Source organism: Taudactylus pleione, unplaced genomic scaffold (assembly GCF_031769625.1).
Source record: "Taudactylus pleione unplaced genomic scaffold, aTauple2 ptg000573l, whole genome shotgun sequence".
In the NCBI taxonomy this organism is placed as follows: Eukaryota; Metazoa; Chordata; class Amphibia; order Anura; family Myobatrachidae; genus Taudactylus; species Taudactylus pleione.
This window is the reverse complement of record NW_028284975.1, coordinates 2395512-2411205: the sequence shown is the minus strand read 5'-3', so window position 1 is coordinate 2411205 and position 15694 is coordinate 2395512. Positions and strand designations below refer to the sequence as shown.

The following is a 15694-nucleotide window of genomic DNA, read 5'->3' as shown; positions in this document are numbered from 1 at the left end:
AACATATTCCAGGGAAGCTGTGATCCTGGCTGGTGAATCTCTATACTTATTGTAGCTCTAGAAGCGTTGCATGGACTTTTTTTTGCATAAAATGTTCATTTCCGTACTTGCCATGTGCACGATGAATACATACATTCTTATTTGGACACATATTGCACTTACTACACTTTGTGCTTAGAGAGGCGGTATGGGGAAGAGAACAGACATGCAAGCATAGGTCATGTACAGTGAGGGCGTGCTTACATAATTGTGAAACAATCAGTAGTGGAAACAATGCCAGAGACACCTGTCCGGTGGAATATCTGATGCAGATGCTCAACCACTAACTCAAGATTCGTATTTATGAAGATTTTTAAAATGTATCTATCCACTACATTGTACCAATGAGTAATCTAACTGTTACTATCTATACAGAAACTTCCTGCCCTAGGGGGATCTGCAAGGAGCATTATGTTTTCTCATTTTTTTCATTTAAGTTCCATGAAAATTGAGTGGTTTTAGGCGATTAATAAATTAGTAATAGAGATTTTGGGAAGTCATATATAAATAAAATATATTTTACATGGTTAGCATGTTTTTTATCAGTATTTTATGTGGCAGTACAGGTGTCAGAGGGCCCTAGATGTCAGGGTATGCCAAAGCTAGTAGTTCTTCTGTCTCCAGCATGCTGTGACAGTCATGGGATTGCTGACACTTGTAGTTCTACAAATGCCAGTAGGTTTTGACTGCCTGTTCGTGGGACCAGAAGTACCAGATACAAAAATGCTGATTTCTTACTTGTAACTGTTTATTACCCCAACATTCCTTGGCAAAGCATGCTGGGAAGAGCCTCTGTGCTAGGGGAGGGGGCCACAATTTTTATGTGGGACAGATTACCCAAGAATATTCAGCCTGTGCTGAATAAATTAGGGATATATCACATTACAGCAGTGAGAACCCTACACTAGGAGTTTCCCCAGTTATAGTGTCACCAGACCAGCTTGTTATAGTTTTTGCGGGAGAACCCCCCATGATTTATTCCCCTCAACTCTTGTCACTAGACCTGGCTGGGAGACATTTTTTTACTTATTTATTTTTTACCCTGAACAGTAAAACTCCTGTCATCATTATCAAGTTGATGATGGTGACTGTCATCTCTTTTACATGATGATCGCTTACAGTATTTTCATGGGGCGCACACACTGTATTATAAATAGTATGTACTTACAGTATGCTGAGCTGCACAATGCATATAAAGTTTCATTTTCTCAGATACATTTTGCTACTGGATTTAAAATGTACTCAATAATTTTAATTGTGTTAATTCAATTGGATTTTTACTAGGAATTGTGAAAAATCTGTTTGAAGTATGACCAGCCATTGCTAAGTGTGTGGGGGCATTGTTCAATCAGCAAAAGCACCACGACATGCTTTGTGCTGGGAACTAATACATCACCTCTGCAACCAAACATACTAATACATCATCTTTGCAACCAAACTTACTATTACATCACCTCTGCAACCAACCATACTAATACATCACCTCTGCAACCAAACATACTAATACATCACCTCTGCAACCAAACATACTAATACATCACCTCTGCAACCAAACATACTAATACATCACCTCTCCAACCAAACATACTAATACATTATCTCTGCAAACAAACATACTAATACATCACCTCTGCAACCAAACATACTAATACATCACCTCTGCAACCAAACATACTAATACATCACCTCAGCAACCAAACATACTAATACATCACCTCTTCAATCAAACATACTAATACATCACCTCTGCAACCAAACATACTAATACATCACCTCTGCAACCAAACATACTAATACATCACCTCTGCAACCAAACATACTAATACATCACCTCAGCAACCAAACATACTAATACATCACCTCAGCAACCAAACATACTAATACATCACCTCTGCAACCAAACATACTAATACATCACCTCTCCAACCAAACATACTAATACATCATCTCTGCAACCAAACGTACTAATACATCATCTCTGCAACCAAACGTACTAATACATCATCTCTGCAACCAAACTTACTATTACATCACCTCTGCAACCAAACATACTAATACATCACCTCTGCAAACAAACATACTAATACATCACCTCTGCAACCAAACATACTAATACATCACCTCTGCAACCAAACATACTAATACATCACCTCTGCAACCAAATATACTAATACATCACCTCTGCAACCAAACATACTAATACATCATCTCTACAACCAAACATACTAATACATCATCTCTGCAACCAAACGTACTAATACATCACCTCTGCAACCAAACATACTAATGCATCACCTTTGCAACCAAACATACTAATGCATCACCTCTGCAACCAAACATACTAATGCATCACCTCTCCAACCAAACATACTAATACATCACCACTGCAACCAAACATACTAATACATCACCTCTGCAACCAAACATACTAATACATCACCTCTGCAACCAAAAGTACTAATACATCACCTCTGCAACCAAACGTACTAATACATCATCTCTGTAACCAAACATACTAATACATCACCTCTGCAACCAAACATACTAATACATCACCTCTGCAACCAAACATACTAATACATCATCTCTGCAACCAAATATACTAATACATCATCTCTGCAACCAAACATACTAATACATCACCTCTGCAACCAAACATACTAATACATCACCTCTGCAACCAAAATTTTTTTCAATATCTTACCCCATCAGGTTTCCTTGTAATTTGACCCTTGTTATAGCCATCACATAAGGTTGTATAAATCAGGACTATTTCAGACATTGAATATTTTTAGAAAAAAATTGCTAACATAAAGTGAGGGTAATGTATTGTACAGTACCTTATATGTAAACCTCATGTTTATATACAGTATGTTTCCTTTTATTTCATTTAGTTATTTGTACATTTTAGGGAACATTTTTAGCAGTATGTGACAATTTATTCTCTTTCAGTTTCTGAAAACAATGGATTAAAAGGGTAAGTAACCATCTGCCAACACCTTATTAAAATGTATAATTAAATGAAGACAACCAGAAGTAAATGTATTTCTAAATTGTCTCTCGTGTTCTACGGACAAGCTGAAGAAACTATCAGAGTGTCACTTGCCTTTTACAGCTTACAAAGGACACAGCACGCTTAACGCAAGATGAAAATATATTAACATAAAATGTTCAAAATATTCAGTAAAGAATGTTCCTCTATATTTTGACAGATGAGTTTTATGCCACAGAAATGGCATGAGAAATAGGTAATAGTAAATAATAAAATATACTTCAGTAATACAATAATAATTACAGTAATGCTATATGAAGAGCTAATAACTAGTTCCAGCAAACATTATAAACAGACATCATAATATTCCCCAAATGTAATGAATAATAGTAGCTTTTCTCCTAACACATTTTAAAGAATTGTACTTATATATAATTTATTGTGAAAAGATGGCAGTTGGAAACTATTTAATCATGGAGTGAAAAGTGCAATTGGGCTCTGACCCATATATTTTCTGTCTGCCCTCATAAAACTACATATGAGCAATTATTTCAAGCACCTTCAGAAGGTAATTTTTTTTCTTTTGTCTAATACTTTAACCTATATCTTAGGAACCTGTTCAACGATATTACCACATGTCTATTATGCAAAATATTTTAACCTCATCTTCTTAAGTTTTAGGTAGTTTTATTTATACCAAGTTGAAGCTTAAATTCCGATTGACGTATTAATAGTTTCCCTGGCTTATTCTAAATCTGGGTACACATTTAACAATGTGTATCTAGCCGACCTATCATGCGACGGCATCCGGCTGGGTCCCAGCATCGGCAAGTGCAAACACGCTTGCCAATGTCGAGACCGGCAGCAGGGGCCATTTTTTATTCGGCAGCATGTCCCTCGCTGACGACGTCATCCGCGATGTTGCAGATGATGCACAGGAGCACATCGTCATTGACTTTGAGGGTACACACTAGACGATGTTGCCGACTTGTCATCCGATCCGGCCGGATTGAACGACATATCGCCTAGTGTGTACCCGGCATAATACTAAACAATGTGATATTGTTTTTTTCTTTACTTTTTTTCTTCCAGCTCTTATTAATGTTATTAATTAATGTTATTAATTCACTTATTTACATAAGTGTTATATCACTACCATGGTGACCACAGTCACATGACATATAAGGCAGTATTCAATTGTTTCGCCCCTTTAAGCTCCCATCAGGAGCTATTCCATTGTTGCTCCTGGGGGGGTGTGACCTGAAATGTGTGAAAAGTGACCTGTTTATGCACCCAAACAGCATTTTTCCCAATCGCGCCCAGCACTTTGGTTGGGGGTAGCTGTTTTACACAGCTAAACCCGAAAACTTTGGGCGCAATCAGAGTGAAAAACAGCAACAATCCCGTCACTTTAGATGGGAGATTGGGCGCGCTATAACAATTGAATACCGCCCATAATGTAGTAAGCAGTGAGGGTTTAGAACATTCCTCTTCTCTGCATGCTCTTTTACAGCACAATTACCCTTCCATCACATTCCTCGGTCATCATGTACATTAGGAACTGGCCCTGACTCATAGATTGACACCCTCTCATAGGGAACAAGCATAAATACAAAAACTAACTGTGCAGCCATATAATTCTACCACGTGGATATTATTTTGAAAAAGTAAGACTTATATAAAAGAGGAGAGAAAAAAAAACATTACATTATGTAGGTTTGTAGTTATGTATCTACTGTCTTTGATGATATTCATTTTGTGTCATCTTTCATTTTGATCTATGATTCCACTTTTATAAATTTACATTTAAACTGATAATATGATTTGTTTGAATTCTATATGTTTACAGAAGTAATTAAATTAAAATTGTTAACGTCTATTTATTTCATTTTTCACTCTACATTGTAAACAACATTTTGGCATTGATACATTTAATCAGCCAATAACAAGAGATGAAATAACAATAAACTGTTCTGTTTGGTGGGCAGCCGTAATATTACAAGGACTTTATTGTTATTATTATTATTATTTATTTATTTATATGGCGCCACAAGTGTTCTGTAGCACCTTACACAGTACATAAACAAATAAGTGACCAGTGACTTACAGTACAATACAATGCAGGACAAGGACATGGATAATATACATTGCTATATTAGCGACCATAACACCCAAATTAGCAGCAGAGCACAAGCATCCAAGTGATAGATGACATAGTGGGGAGTAAGGAGTAGATGAAAGTAAATTAAGGAGAAGCACAAGAGGGTAGAGGGCCCTGCTAGTAATAGCTTACATTCTAAAGGACTTACAGTACATAACACTGTTCCACTGCAAGCAATATTAAGTCTAATAAAACAAAACCTTAATATTTTTTTGGATTCCAGAGTCCTTGAAATCTATTGTTTTTAAAACAGCAGGATTCCGAATCTTGTGTGGATTGTTGACCTCCAGTAAGTTGAGGCTGCTATTTAAATTAAAAACCTAATACCTAACGAGTTAATTTACACTACTATTTTTTTACTTGGGAAAAGTATTATCATGTACTAGCAAATATAATAGCTAAGGCGCCAGTGGGGGTATATGGTTGACTCCGTCTGCTGGTGTTCAGAGCTGCACACCTATCGGGGGTCTTGCCAAACCACCAGCAGTCGACCAAACAAAAAAAAAAATAGATAAGTGGCGCTAATCACTCACAGCAGATCGTATAAAAATGTTTATTAACAAATACACATAAATATATCAAATAATCCCTATTTAATTCCCGGGAAAGGGATACTACAATAAAAAAACTCAATCAATATAATCATAAAAATACAAACATAAATAAAATAACAATTAAAAGCATATACATAAGCATAAATCAGCATAAGACAACCAGCCGGTGGTTAATGATGTCCAACATCCATATGATGTATTGTAAATACAAATTGCAGATGCTCCTCTCCAGGTAAAACAGCTAAAAGTTGTACATGGTGACAGCTCTACAAGAAATCATGTGTTACATACAGTTCTGAGTCACTGTCACAATAGTATCAAGTGGGCCAAAAAGCAACAGTGTTGGTAACACTTGTATCCAATCTGACAAACACTCCAGCATAAATTATATTGATTGAGTTTTTTTATTGTAGTATCCCTTTCCCGGGAATTAAATAGGGATTATTTGATATATTTCCGTGTATTTGTTAATAAACATTTTTATACGATCTGCTGTGAGTGATTATCATGTACTGTATGAATTTTCCAGATCATTTATAACATTAAAGGGCCTATGCATAAAGAGGTACCACTGTACATTTTGTTTTCAATTAATTTCATCATATAATGCCCTTTCGTTCATAACTATTTATAAAACCATAATCTATTTAAGAACAAAAGTAATACTGATTGTAAAACACAGGAAAGTGCAATTAAAGCAAGTTCTTAATGTCTCTTAGAAGAGTTTCTAATCTTCTACTTACATTAGAAAACTACATAACTGTTTAACTTCAGTGACAGTACTTTCTCCATAAACAAGTAGCATATAATATTTGATAGGGCATTTTTCAATCAGAAAATGCACCATGACATGTTCTGTACAGGGATCTAATACATCACCTCTGCTACCAAAATACTGTACTTGTTTTTGTAAAAAAAATATATATATATATCTTAGTCCATCAAGTATCGTTGTAATTTGACCCTTGTTATAGCCATCACATATGGTTGCATACATCAGAAACTACTTCAGAAATTTAATATTTTTAGAAAAAAATTGCTAACATAAAGTGAGGGTAATGTATTGTACAGTACTTTATATGTAAACTTCATGTTTCAGTTTCTAGGCAACAATTTTGTTGCTTTGTTTGGAATATGGTATATGTGCTATATTGCTGTATGATTTCACAGTAAATGCTGCAGACAACATCATGTACTGTATGTTAACTAATACAGTGCAGTATGCTTACTGAAGTTGCTAACATTTTATAATTTTTGCAGAAGCACCTTACTGCTGAACCACTGATGCTGTATTGCAGACTTTGAAGCACCACAATACCCATCCTACCAAGTTTACTGAATTTAATAATAGTGTACTTTTTTGAATTATAAATAATAGCCAGCCTATCAGTATAGATTATAATATTTACATTAAACATGCATGATATGGTGATTTTATTATGCATTTTGTTAAAAATGAAAAATAGAAAAAAAGAAATATATATATATATATATATATATACATTGAAAAAATTTAATTAGGGAAACTTTTATGAAAAGAATGTAATGTGTATTTTATGTGTGTCAGGATTTAACAAAAATGTAATAAAAATGAATAAAAAAGTGGAATAAAAGTGAAATAATGGGAATAGTAAAATAAACATTAAAGGTGAATAACAAACACCTACACAATGCATTGTTATTTCATGATTACTGCTACTTATCTTACAATGCCTGGATTTAGCTTTTTTTGTCCTACAGAACTTTGGTTTCCTCTCTCCTTTCTCTAAGTATAATGGTTAATCATTCTAACCTCTCACATATCTTTAAAAAATATCAGTAGAAGTAAGAATATTGAACTATTAATATTAAATCAAATTATTTTTTTATGCTGGCAGATATACTGTATATAATAAAACAAGACCTTATAATCCAAAAAAGTACAGGCCTTGGGTCTATGTGGTCTTTCTGCAAATCATGACCTGTCTATACAATAATATTTAAAAATTGTTTGTGTATTTAATTTATTACATTTTTATTTTGTATAATATAAAATAATCATATTTGGTAGTAAAGCATAGTTAATAATAGTGACATTTACTGGACTAGTACTCTTTTACACATAAGCTCAATTTGTGTTTAAACATTGTACTTCTAAACAATTGCAGTTTTATTATATATTTGATTTCTATTACATATAATATAACTATGTACTATGGTACCTGATTCAGAGATTTATGCTAATGCAATCTCAGCTGATTTCTCTCATGGATCGCAGTTGCTAAAATATGCTAATGGTTTCCAAAGCACAGCCAAGCATAGGGACGCCCACTGCTGCCTTCTCATATCCGTCCGACAAAGTGCAACAGCGTAAACATTGGTATCATAAACGCACATAGGGCAGTCACACAGTATGTAAGTCATGTCTGACCAGCCACAACCACTGCAGCTCTCCTGACACGCAGAGAGCTCTCATGCTATGAAGGCGATCGCAATGGGTAATTTATGCATGACAATGAAACAGTGTTTACACAGGCCGAAACACGTGCATTTTCCTAAACCTCCCCTGTTACCTTCTCCAAACACTGACTACCTGTCAATCACTTAAAGAGTAGTTTAAGTGCAGCTTTCACACATGCGCATTAGCAAACCATCGTTCCATCTGCAAAACTATCGGCATTGCGTAAATCTCTGAATCAGGCCCGATGTTCGTATTTTAACAAGTGAGCCCTGGGATCATAATACAAGAAATATAATGTATTCTTCTTTTTTACTGTTATAGATCTGCTCAGAACAAGGACAGTGTTAAACTGCTTTCTGTAAAATCAGCAACGCCCTTGTCTGGTAAGTGTCGCAGAGTGCTCTGTGGCAGCTCACTGCCCTTGGAAGCAGAATCTAAATATTTAAAATTATGTTATATATAAAATATTCTAATGTTGTAATAATGGCATGAATATACATTTTGGCAAAGAATCTTTTTTATTTGAACTAAAATTGCCCACAAAGTGAAAACAAAGTTGTATATAGGAACTTCTTCCGTACAGAGAAGAGTTTGACACCACACTCCTCCAGCAACAGTTTGACAATTGGACACTGCTATCTCCACTATGATGCCTACACATGATGTGATCTTGCAGCCGATATTGAAAACAGTCTAGTATACTGTAGGTTATATACAAATGTGGTTTTCTAGCTACACTAACAGGCCCCATTGTTGCTGGAAATGATCCACACACTTAATCTGAGAGGTCAAACAGTTGTATTTCATCTGAAATTTGATGATCCTCATGTCTCAGGTGGGAGAATTGGCTTCACTCTGTATGTGTGGCCAGCTTTACTCTCAGACTGTGACTTCTTGCTTGTCTCCATTAACATTATTGTATCACACTGCCCTGCTACATGAAGCCCTGTAATCACTTAATAAAAGTGGGCAGGTTGCTGCTTTCCATGAGATCAGATCACCTATCTCCTGAAATACTTTGGTGTTGTGAACATTCCATTTGTCATGTATGAGATGTATTTATAGTTCCCACCTATCAAGTAATGTACATAAAAAAATGTTTGGGCATAGTTTGAACCATTTCCATGTGCAGGTTGAGTCTCCCTTATCCAACATGCTTGGGACTAGAAGTATGTTGGATATCAGAATTTTCCATATTTTGGAATATTTGCATGCTATTACGAGATATCTTGGGTATGGGACCTGCATACACACAGAATGGATTTGTTTTATATACACCTTCTACACATAAACTGAAGGTAATTTTATACAATATTTTTAAAATGATTTTGGTCATCAAAGTTTTTGTACATGCTCAAAATTAATTTATGTTTTATTAATTAACCTTATATGCACAGCCTGAAGGTAATTTTATACAATATTTGTAATAATTTTGTGCATTAAACAAAGTTTCTGTACTTGAACTATCATAAAGCAGAGGTGTCACTATCGTGCTCAAAAATTCAATTTTCAAAATATTCCGTATTTTCGGGATATTTGGATATGGGAGACTCAACCTGTATATCATTTGTTGGCTTCTCCATATACTCACTTATAGATCTCTAGGTAGGGTAATAAACTCTCTATCAACTTATGTCAGCCTACTGTACATTCAGACACAGGTTCAATTAAAACTTACCTAAATTAAAGACAATGACACTTATTGGCAAGGAAAAGGGTCTCCTTTATTTATTTATTTGTTTATAGGGTAAGGGGTATGGTGGCGAAGAAAGAGTGGCCTTACATACAGAGCACCATCAGCTCCAAACAAGATAGTCTCAAATGTGGGCCAACTGCCAGCCCATAGCAATTAATACACAAAGACTGGATGGGGGCCGATGGCCAGCCCATCACCAAAATAAATTACTAGATCGGGCAAACTGTCAGGACATCACTAGACATTACTAGATGGGGGTCAACTGCCAGCCAATCACTAATCACTCAAGATATTTAACTCCACTCTCAATAACACAAAGAAGCCCACCTGGACTGGTGGTGCTGCTGAACTCAGTAGGGTAGACTAAGCCTGATCTGTGTATTGGTGTGGAGAGCACCTCAAGACCTGCAAAAGACAGCACCTTCTACAGCTCTTTCCCGCCAATGAATGTTCCCCTCAAAGAACCGCAGCCACCACCATACTATAACAAAACTAAAATCCTGCAAGACCCAACACTAAATTCCTAATAAACAAAACACACCCTCAATAATAAGATGCAATTAATTTAATCTATAAAGATGAACAAACCTAAATGTGAATGGCTAACCACAAAATCTCCCAGACTCGCAATCTTCTTACCCACCTCAGCATCAACTCATTTACAGGCCAAATCGTCAGCAAAATTGCTATGATGACAGTGCCATATACATCTGGGGATGATATGCAACCAGAAAAAGGGACAGAAAGGCAGCAACGCAGTCAATCTCTCCAATTCTCCTATGATAGCCATCAGCAAAATTAAAGAGGTTCGATTTGTCAAATCATTACTGCCTAAATTAACTATCAAAAAAAGGGGGAAGCCAAAACAGGGCAAGGATTGAAATATGCAACCAAAAATGGCATCCCCCTACAACCGAACCAATAAACAAAATGCAACTCAGGCAACATGGAAAAGAAACACCTCATAAGGAGTAACACAAATGAAATCTAAAATTTCTAACAAAAGTGAAAGCATGTACAAGTCAGTGGGATATCCCACTCCTGTAAAGCTTTTGCTAAAATCGAAGGCACCCCACAAGCAAAGAAAATAAGAAATGCCCACCAACAACTTGCCTACAAATGCACTGGACTTGCTATCTAACTATAACTTCCAAGCAAAGATAAGGATCAAATTATGACAACTCTCCTTCATTACTGCTGTGGTTCTTGATCCACTGCCATCAGTCCAGGGGGCAAGCGTACAATGGGCTAAAATGCCTGATAACCTGTCAGACATAAGAGAGGCACAACTGACCAACTAAATTAGCATTTTGTGCAAGTTCCCAAAATCGACCCCAGGCAAATCGAGAACCAGAAATGCACCAAAGCAAGAAGGTACTGAACTTTTCAAAATATGCGCAGTACACAGAGCAATCCATGGGCAGACACCTATCCACATAAAAACCCTTTACCAACCATAAGCTCATATATCTAATTGCATCAGACACAAAGGCAACCAATGAAAGGCAGATTCAATTTCTAGATTACCCATAAGGGTGCCCAATCCAAGGATTGGACTATAACAAAAGCATCCTCACAAAATTGATAATATATATGGCAATAGCTTTCTGGAATGGCATCATTAACTGAAGACCCCTCTGGATAAGACAGGTGCTGGATAAGCCCGAATTTCCAAGGAGTTTTCCTAGGGACCACTCCAACAGGGGAAACTAGGGTCCGATCATAATACCTAATTGCACCGCCTTTAAGTACCTTCCTTAAGTACCTTCTCCTGCAGAACCACACAAAATTCTAAGTTGTGCACATGTGCACTTCTCCAAACATGTGCAGTGCAAAACCCATGGTAAAACAATCCCGCAAAAAGCAGCAACCTTGCAGTGTGAGTAGGCATGGCAGCTACATGCACATGAACATGAATTGGAGCTCTACTTTGGACCACCAACCCTGCCCGCACTACTAACGGCCCGTAGCTCCATCAACTGATTGACTGCAATCCTTAATCAGATGGAGACACCCACAACGCACACTGCCCATGATTAAAGGCAAAACACTTACAGTATCCATTCCAGGAGAAGAATCTGACGGATGAGGAACTACAGGTGTTCGCTGTTGCACAGTGGAATCCAGCAATACTTGCTGGTGCTGTTTGAGATGGCATGGCCATGTTGTTTCCTATGAAAATATTCATCATAGGAGTGCAACGCGGGGCTCTGTGCATATCAAAACAAATTATGTTTGAGATGATAAGAGGATCACATTCACTACATAGCCGCCCTTTCAGAATTCTCTCTTTGCTTCGAGAGCAAACTCCATGCAGAACTGCTGTGTTCCCTTTATGCAGCAAGTTGACAGTCAAGTCTCTTGAAGCTATGCTGCTACTACGGGAATGTCAAGCAGAATGATCCCGCTGTGTGACCTTTGTCAATACAGCGCAAGATCCAGAGGAATTTGTGAATGAAGTAGAGTGGAGCCACTGGACGATCCATTCTGCACCCAACCCTTGAGAAAAGTGCACTTGCTGGCATGGCTAGAACTATCTCAGGCAGGCCCTCTCTTGGAGCTATCTAAGAAAGAGGTCATGCTGAAACCCCAGTCAAGATTAATACCAGACTCACTGGATGGACTGGGAAGTTACTGCCCAAGCATGGCATCCACAGCATTGTTGACTTTGACCAGGTGATCCACAACACACAATCCAAAGGAGCCTGCAAAACAAGTAGAAACATCTAACACCACCTGACAGCCAATTTTCTAACTCGCTAAAGCAGAAGCCAAAACTGATGAGACAACAGAAGGACCTACCACAGAGGGTGATGACAATGTTCTCAGCAGTGGGGCAGGTCTTGCAAAAGGTGCATAGACAGGAGGGACCATCTACCCCATTCCCAGACCTTCACCACCTGGAACAGTGGTCAAGAGAGAGGCCAAGGATAAGGCCAGCAACACCAGCAGTGAGGACACCACCGTAAAAATCCATCACATCTGCAAAGACACAAGTGGTGACAAACCAACAGCAGTAGCTGATGAAGTCCCACCAGCATAAGCAGATGAATATAGAAAGTAATAGACACCTGTCGAATCACATCAGCATAAGAGTGCAGCTGTGCACCTGCCACTAAGGTTTCCTCCACAGCACCAGCAGCAAAGAGCACAGACTGTGATATTTTGCAGCCTGTGATAGGCTGAACACCTGGGATACCAGCAAAAATATTCCCCAGAAGCTCAAAGGCCACAGAGACAGCGGTAGCCGTGGACTGACAAGAGGCCCCGCCCCTGCCAGCAATGTGGGGTTTATCAATATTAAAAGACACACTTTCATCAGTAACCACAGAAATGTAGCTGCGACTTGCCAGCGCTAGAGCCCCAGGAGCTGCCACAAACGTAGACAGGCCCGAAGCTCCACTCCCCAACATTTGCACCATGTGCTGAGTGACACATCCAGTGTTTTTCTCCATGACTGACCTCTGTTGGCCCTCTGATTACAGTAATATGAAACACTAGCGTCGTAACAGGGTGGCAATGCGCCCTGCGTCGGCCTCATCCCTTAAGCTCAAGGCATAATAACTGTGCCAAGTGGGACAGGCCTCTAGCACCAGGAAGTATTGCGTTGCCCAGAGTGGCCTGAGTTGCTCCGAGCAGCTATATAGGCTGCAGGGTGCGCGTCCAGAATGGTTCAGTCTTGGTAAGGATCTTCTTACAAACTTTGGATCGCAGAACGAGGCAAAACATAATCTTGCCAAGTTGTATTTGAAAGATGACGTTTTGCCTCATTCTCAGATCCGAACTTAGTGGGAATGAACCAAAACTGAACCACTTATCTCTAATATACTGTACATATTTATACCTGGCCATTGCCTTTCTAAGCATTAGACATGTGTGACAATTGCTCAATGAGTTTGTGTGCTTAAGTGAACTATGAGATACATACTAATTGACGTCTAACACATAGTGGTGGGTATGGACAATCGCAGTGTGTTTGGTAGAGTGTTTAGAAAGTTGCTAGTCTGGGTATGTGTTGAGTAGATTTCAGGAAAATAGGTAACCATGGCAACTTACTGGGTGGATTTGGTAGGTTTCCACGTCAATTTAACAGGTCGTCTATTGATTATATTTGAGGCTTTGAAACTTTTAAGCTGTCCTCCTTATTACAAACACATTACAATGAAGCCACAAATACCTCAATGGTTTGCAGAGACATGAGTGACTTTACACCCATATTCCATATGACCATTTCTATTTGTTGTTATATATATTAACTTGTTAACAGATGCGAGTGACAGGTTATGAAATACTGTTGCCTAATTTGTGCTGTTTTGTATTGTATTAGATGCAAAAAGGATGTCATCAGACCAAATGGAATGTATCGAATGTTGATGGCTGGTTCCCAGGTGGCTACAAATGTTTAAGCAAAACTCTATTTTACGTGCTATAATTGTAAAGTAACCTAAATTTCATTTGTACATGATGGATGAAAAAGTATGCCTTATTTGTGCATTGCAGTACAGTTGAAAAACTAAAATATACTGCTTTTTAAAAAACAAAATGAGGAAAGTTATTCTATATTTTGAAACATTTTTCTAAATTGTATTTGTTTGATTTATTTTACTCTGTAATTGTGTTTCCATTTGTCAATATGTTGCCCATCATTACAAACTATATATTGCTTTTCATTGCGTTGTGTGTGTGCATTTTTGGACAGGAAAATATTGGGAAGTATTTGACAATAAACAAATGTTTGGCTAAGAAAGAACAACAAAAGATAATTAGTTTTCCTCGTCTTCTTTACCCCATAAAGATGCTCCCATTTGTACTCCGTAAATGTGATTACCAACTCATAACTACGGTCCTGACTAAATTAATTTGGGCCAACAAACGCCCTCGTATATCTCTATTCAAATTGCAGCAGCCTTGGCGGTATTAACCTCCCGCGTCTTCAAGATTATGAGCTAACTATTAATCATAGATACGCACTAAACTGGATTGTTGGAGGAACAGCTTTGTGAATAAGGCAATTAAACAACAATGTAGCCCTCACATTGGTTTGATTAGTTTACTTCATAGGAACCATTCTCGGTTTCCACCTTGTCTTATCAACAACCCACTAATCTCCATTACTTGTCATGCCTGGCGCGTTATCAGGAAACGACTCCATCTCTCTACCTCCTACTCGTTAATTTTACCTATTGATTCTAATCCTGATTTTCAAAATGGTAATCTTTGTGGTATTATCCTCGTGGGATTGTGAGTGCTCATCGATATTTCTATAGAGTCTGCATGAACATATTACTATAATATTCACATCCATACAGTATACCGTGTATTAAGCCAGCAATGATCAGAGAACCATATTAGTGCTTTATGTTGACATCTTTAGTATATTGGCTTATTTTCTGCACATTGTTTATTAGTGCATAATAACTGATCGTGCCATTTTACATACTATGACCCAGTGCAATTGGAATGGCATAGGTGTATGTATATTTATGTTTTTTTAAATTGATGCTTAATAAAATATTTTAATTGACTCGTCAATTGATTCAGACTGAGCACTCAATGTTTTCTCTTTGTTGTGCATTCTAGTGGGTAGCAGAACCTAAGACGCAAGTTGCTACTTGTAACAGGAGTGTTTGAGGCTAGTACATAGCGCACTGTTGTTTTTGTACACACCTGCATGATATCAGCCCAATTTGGGCGATTTAGCCAAATCGGAATGACAAATCAGGCATATCGTGCAGTGTGTATGCCCAATTTGCATGCTCCCACGGTTTCATGCGATATCGTGTGATTGACCTGCTGCACAGCTAATCACACG

At 37.6% G+C, this 15694-nt stretch overlaps 1 protein-coding gene across 4 annotated transcripts in view; it reads left to right on the top strand.

Moving 5' to 3' along the window:
• Positions 1–15378, top strand: part of EMCN (endomucin) — a 202284-nt gene extending 186906 nt beyond the window's left edge. For all 4 annotated transcript variants that reach the window (XM_088453250.1, XM_088453248.1, XM_088453249.1 and 1 more), the window contains 3 exons: positions 2992–3016; positions 8508–8569; positions 14210–15378. In XM_088453250.1, coding sequence (XP_088309376.1) covers positions 2992–3016; positions 8508–8569; positions 14210–14256 — 134 coding nt within the window. In that variant the 3' untranslated portion in view covers positions 14257–15378. The remainder of the gene's footprint in view (positions 1–2991; positions 3017–8507; positions 8570–14209) is intronic.
• The last annotated feature ends 316 nt before the right edge of the window (positions 15379–15694 follow it).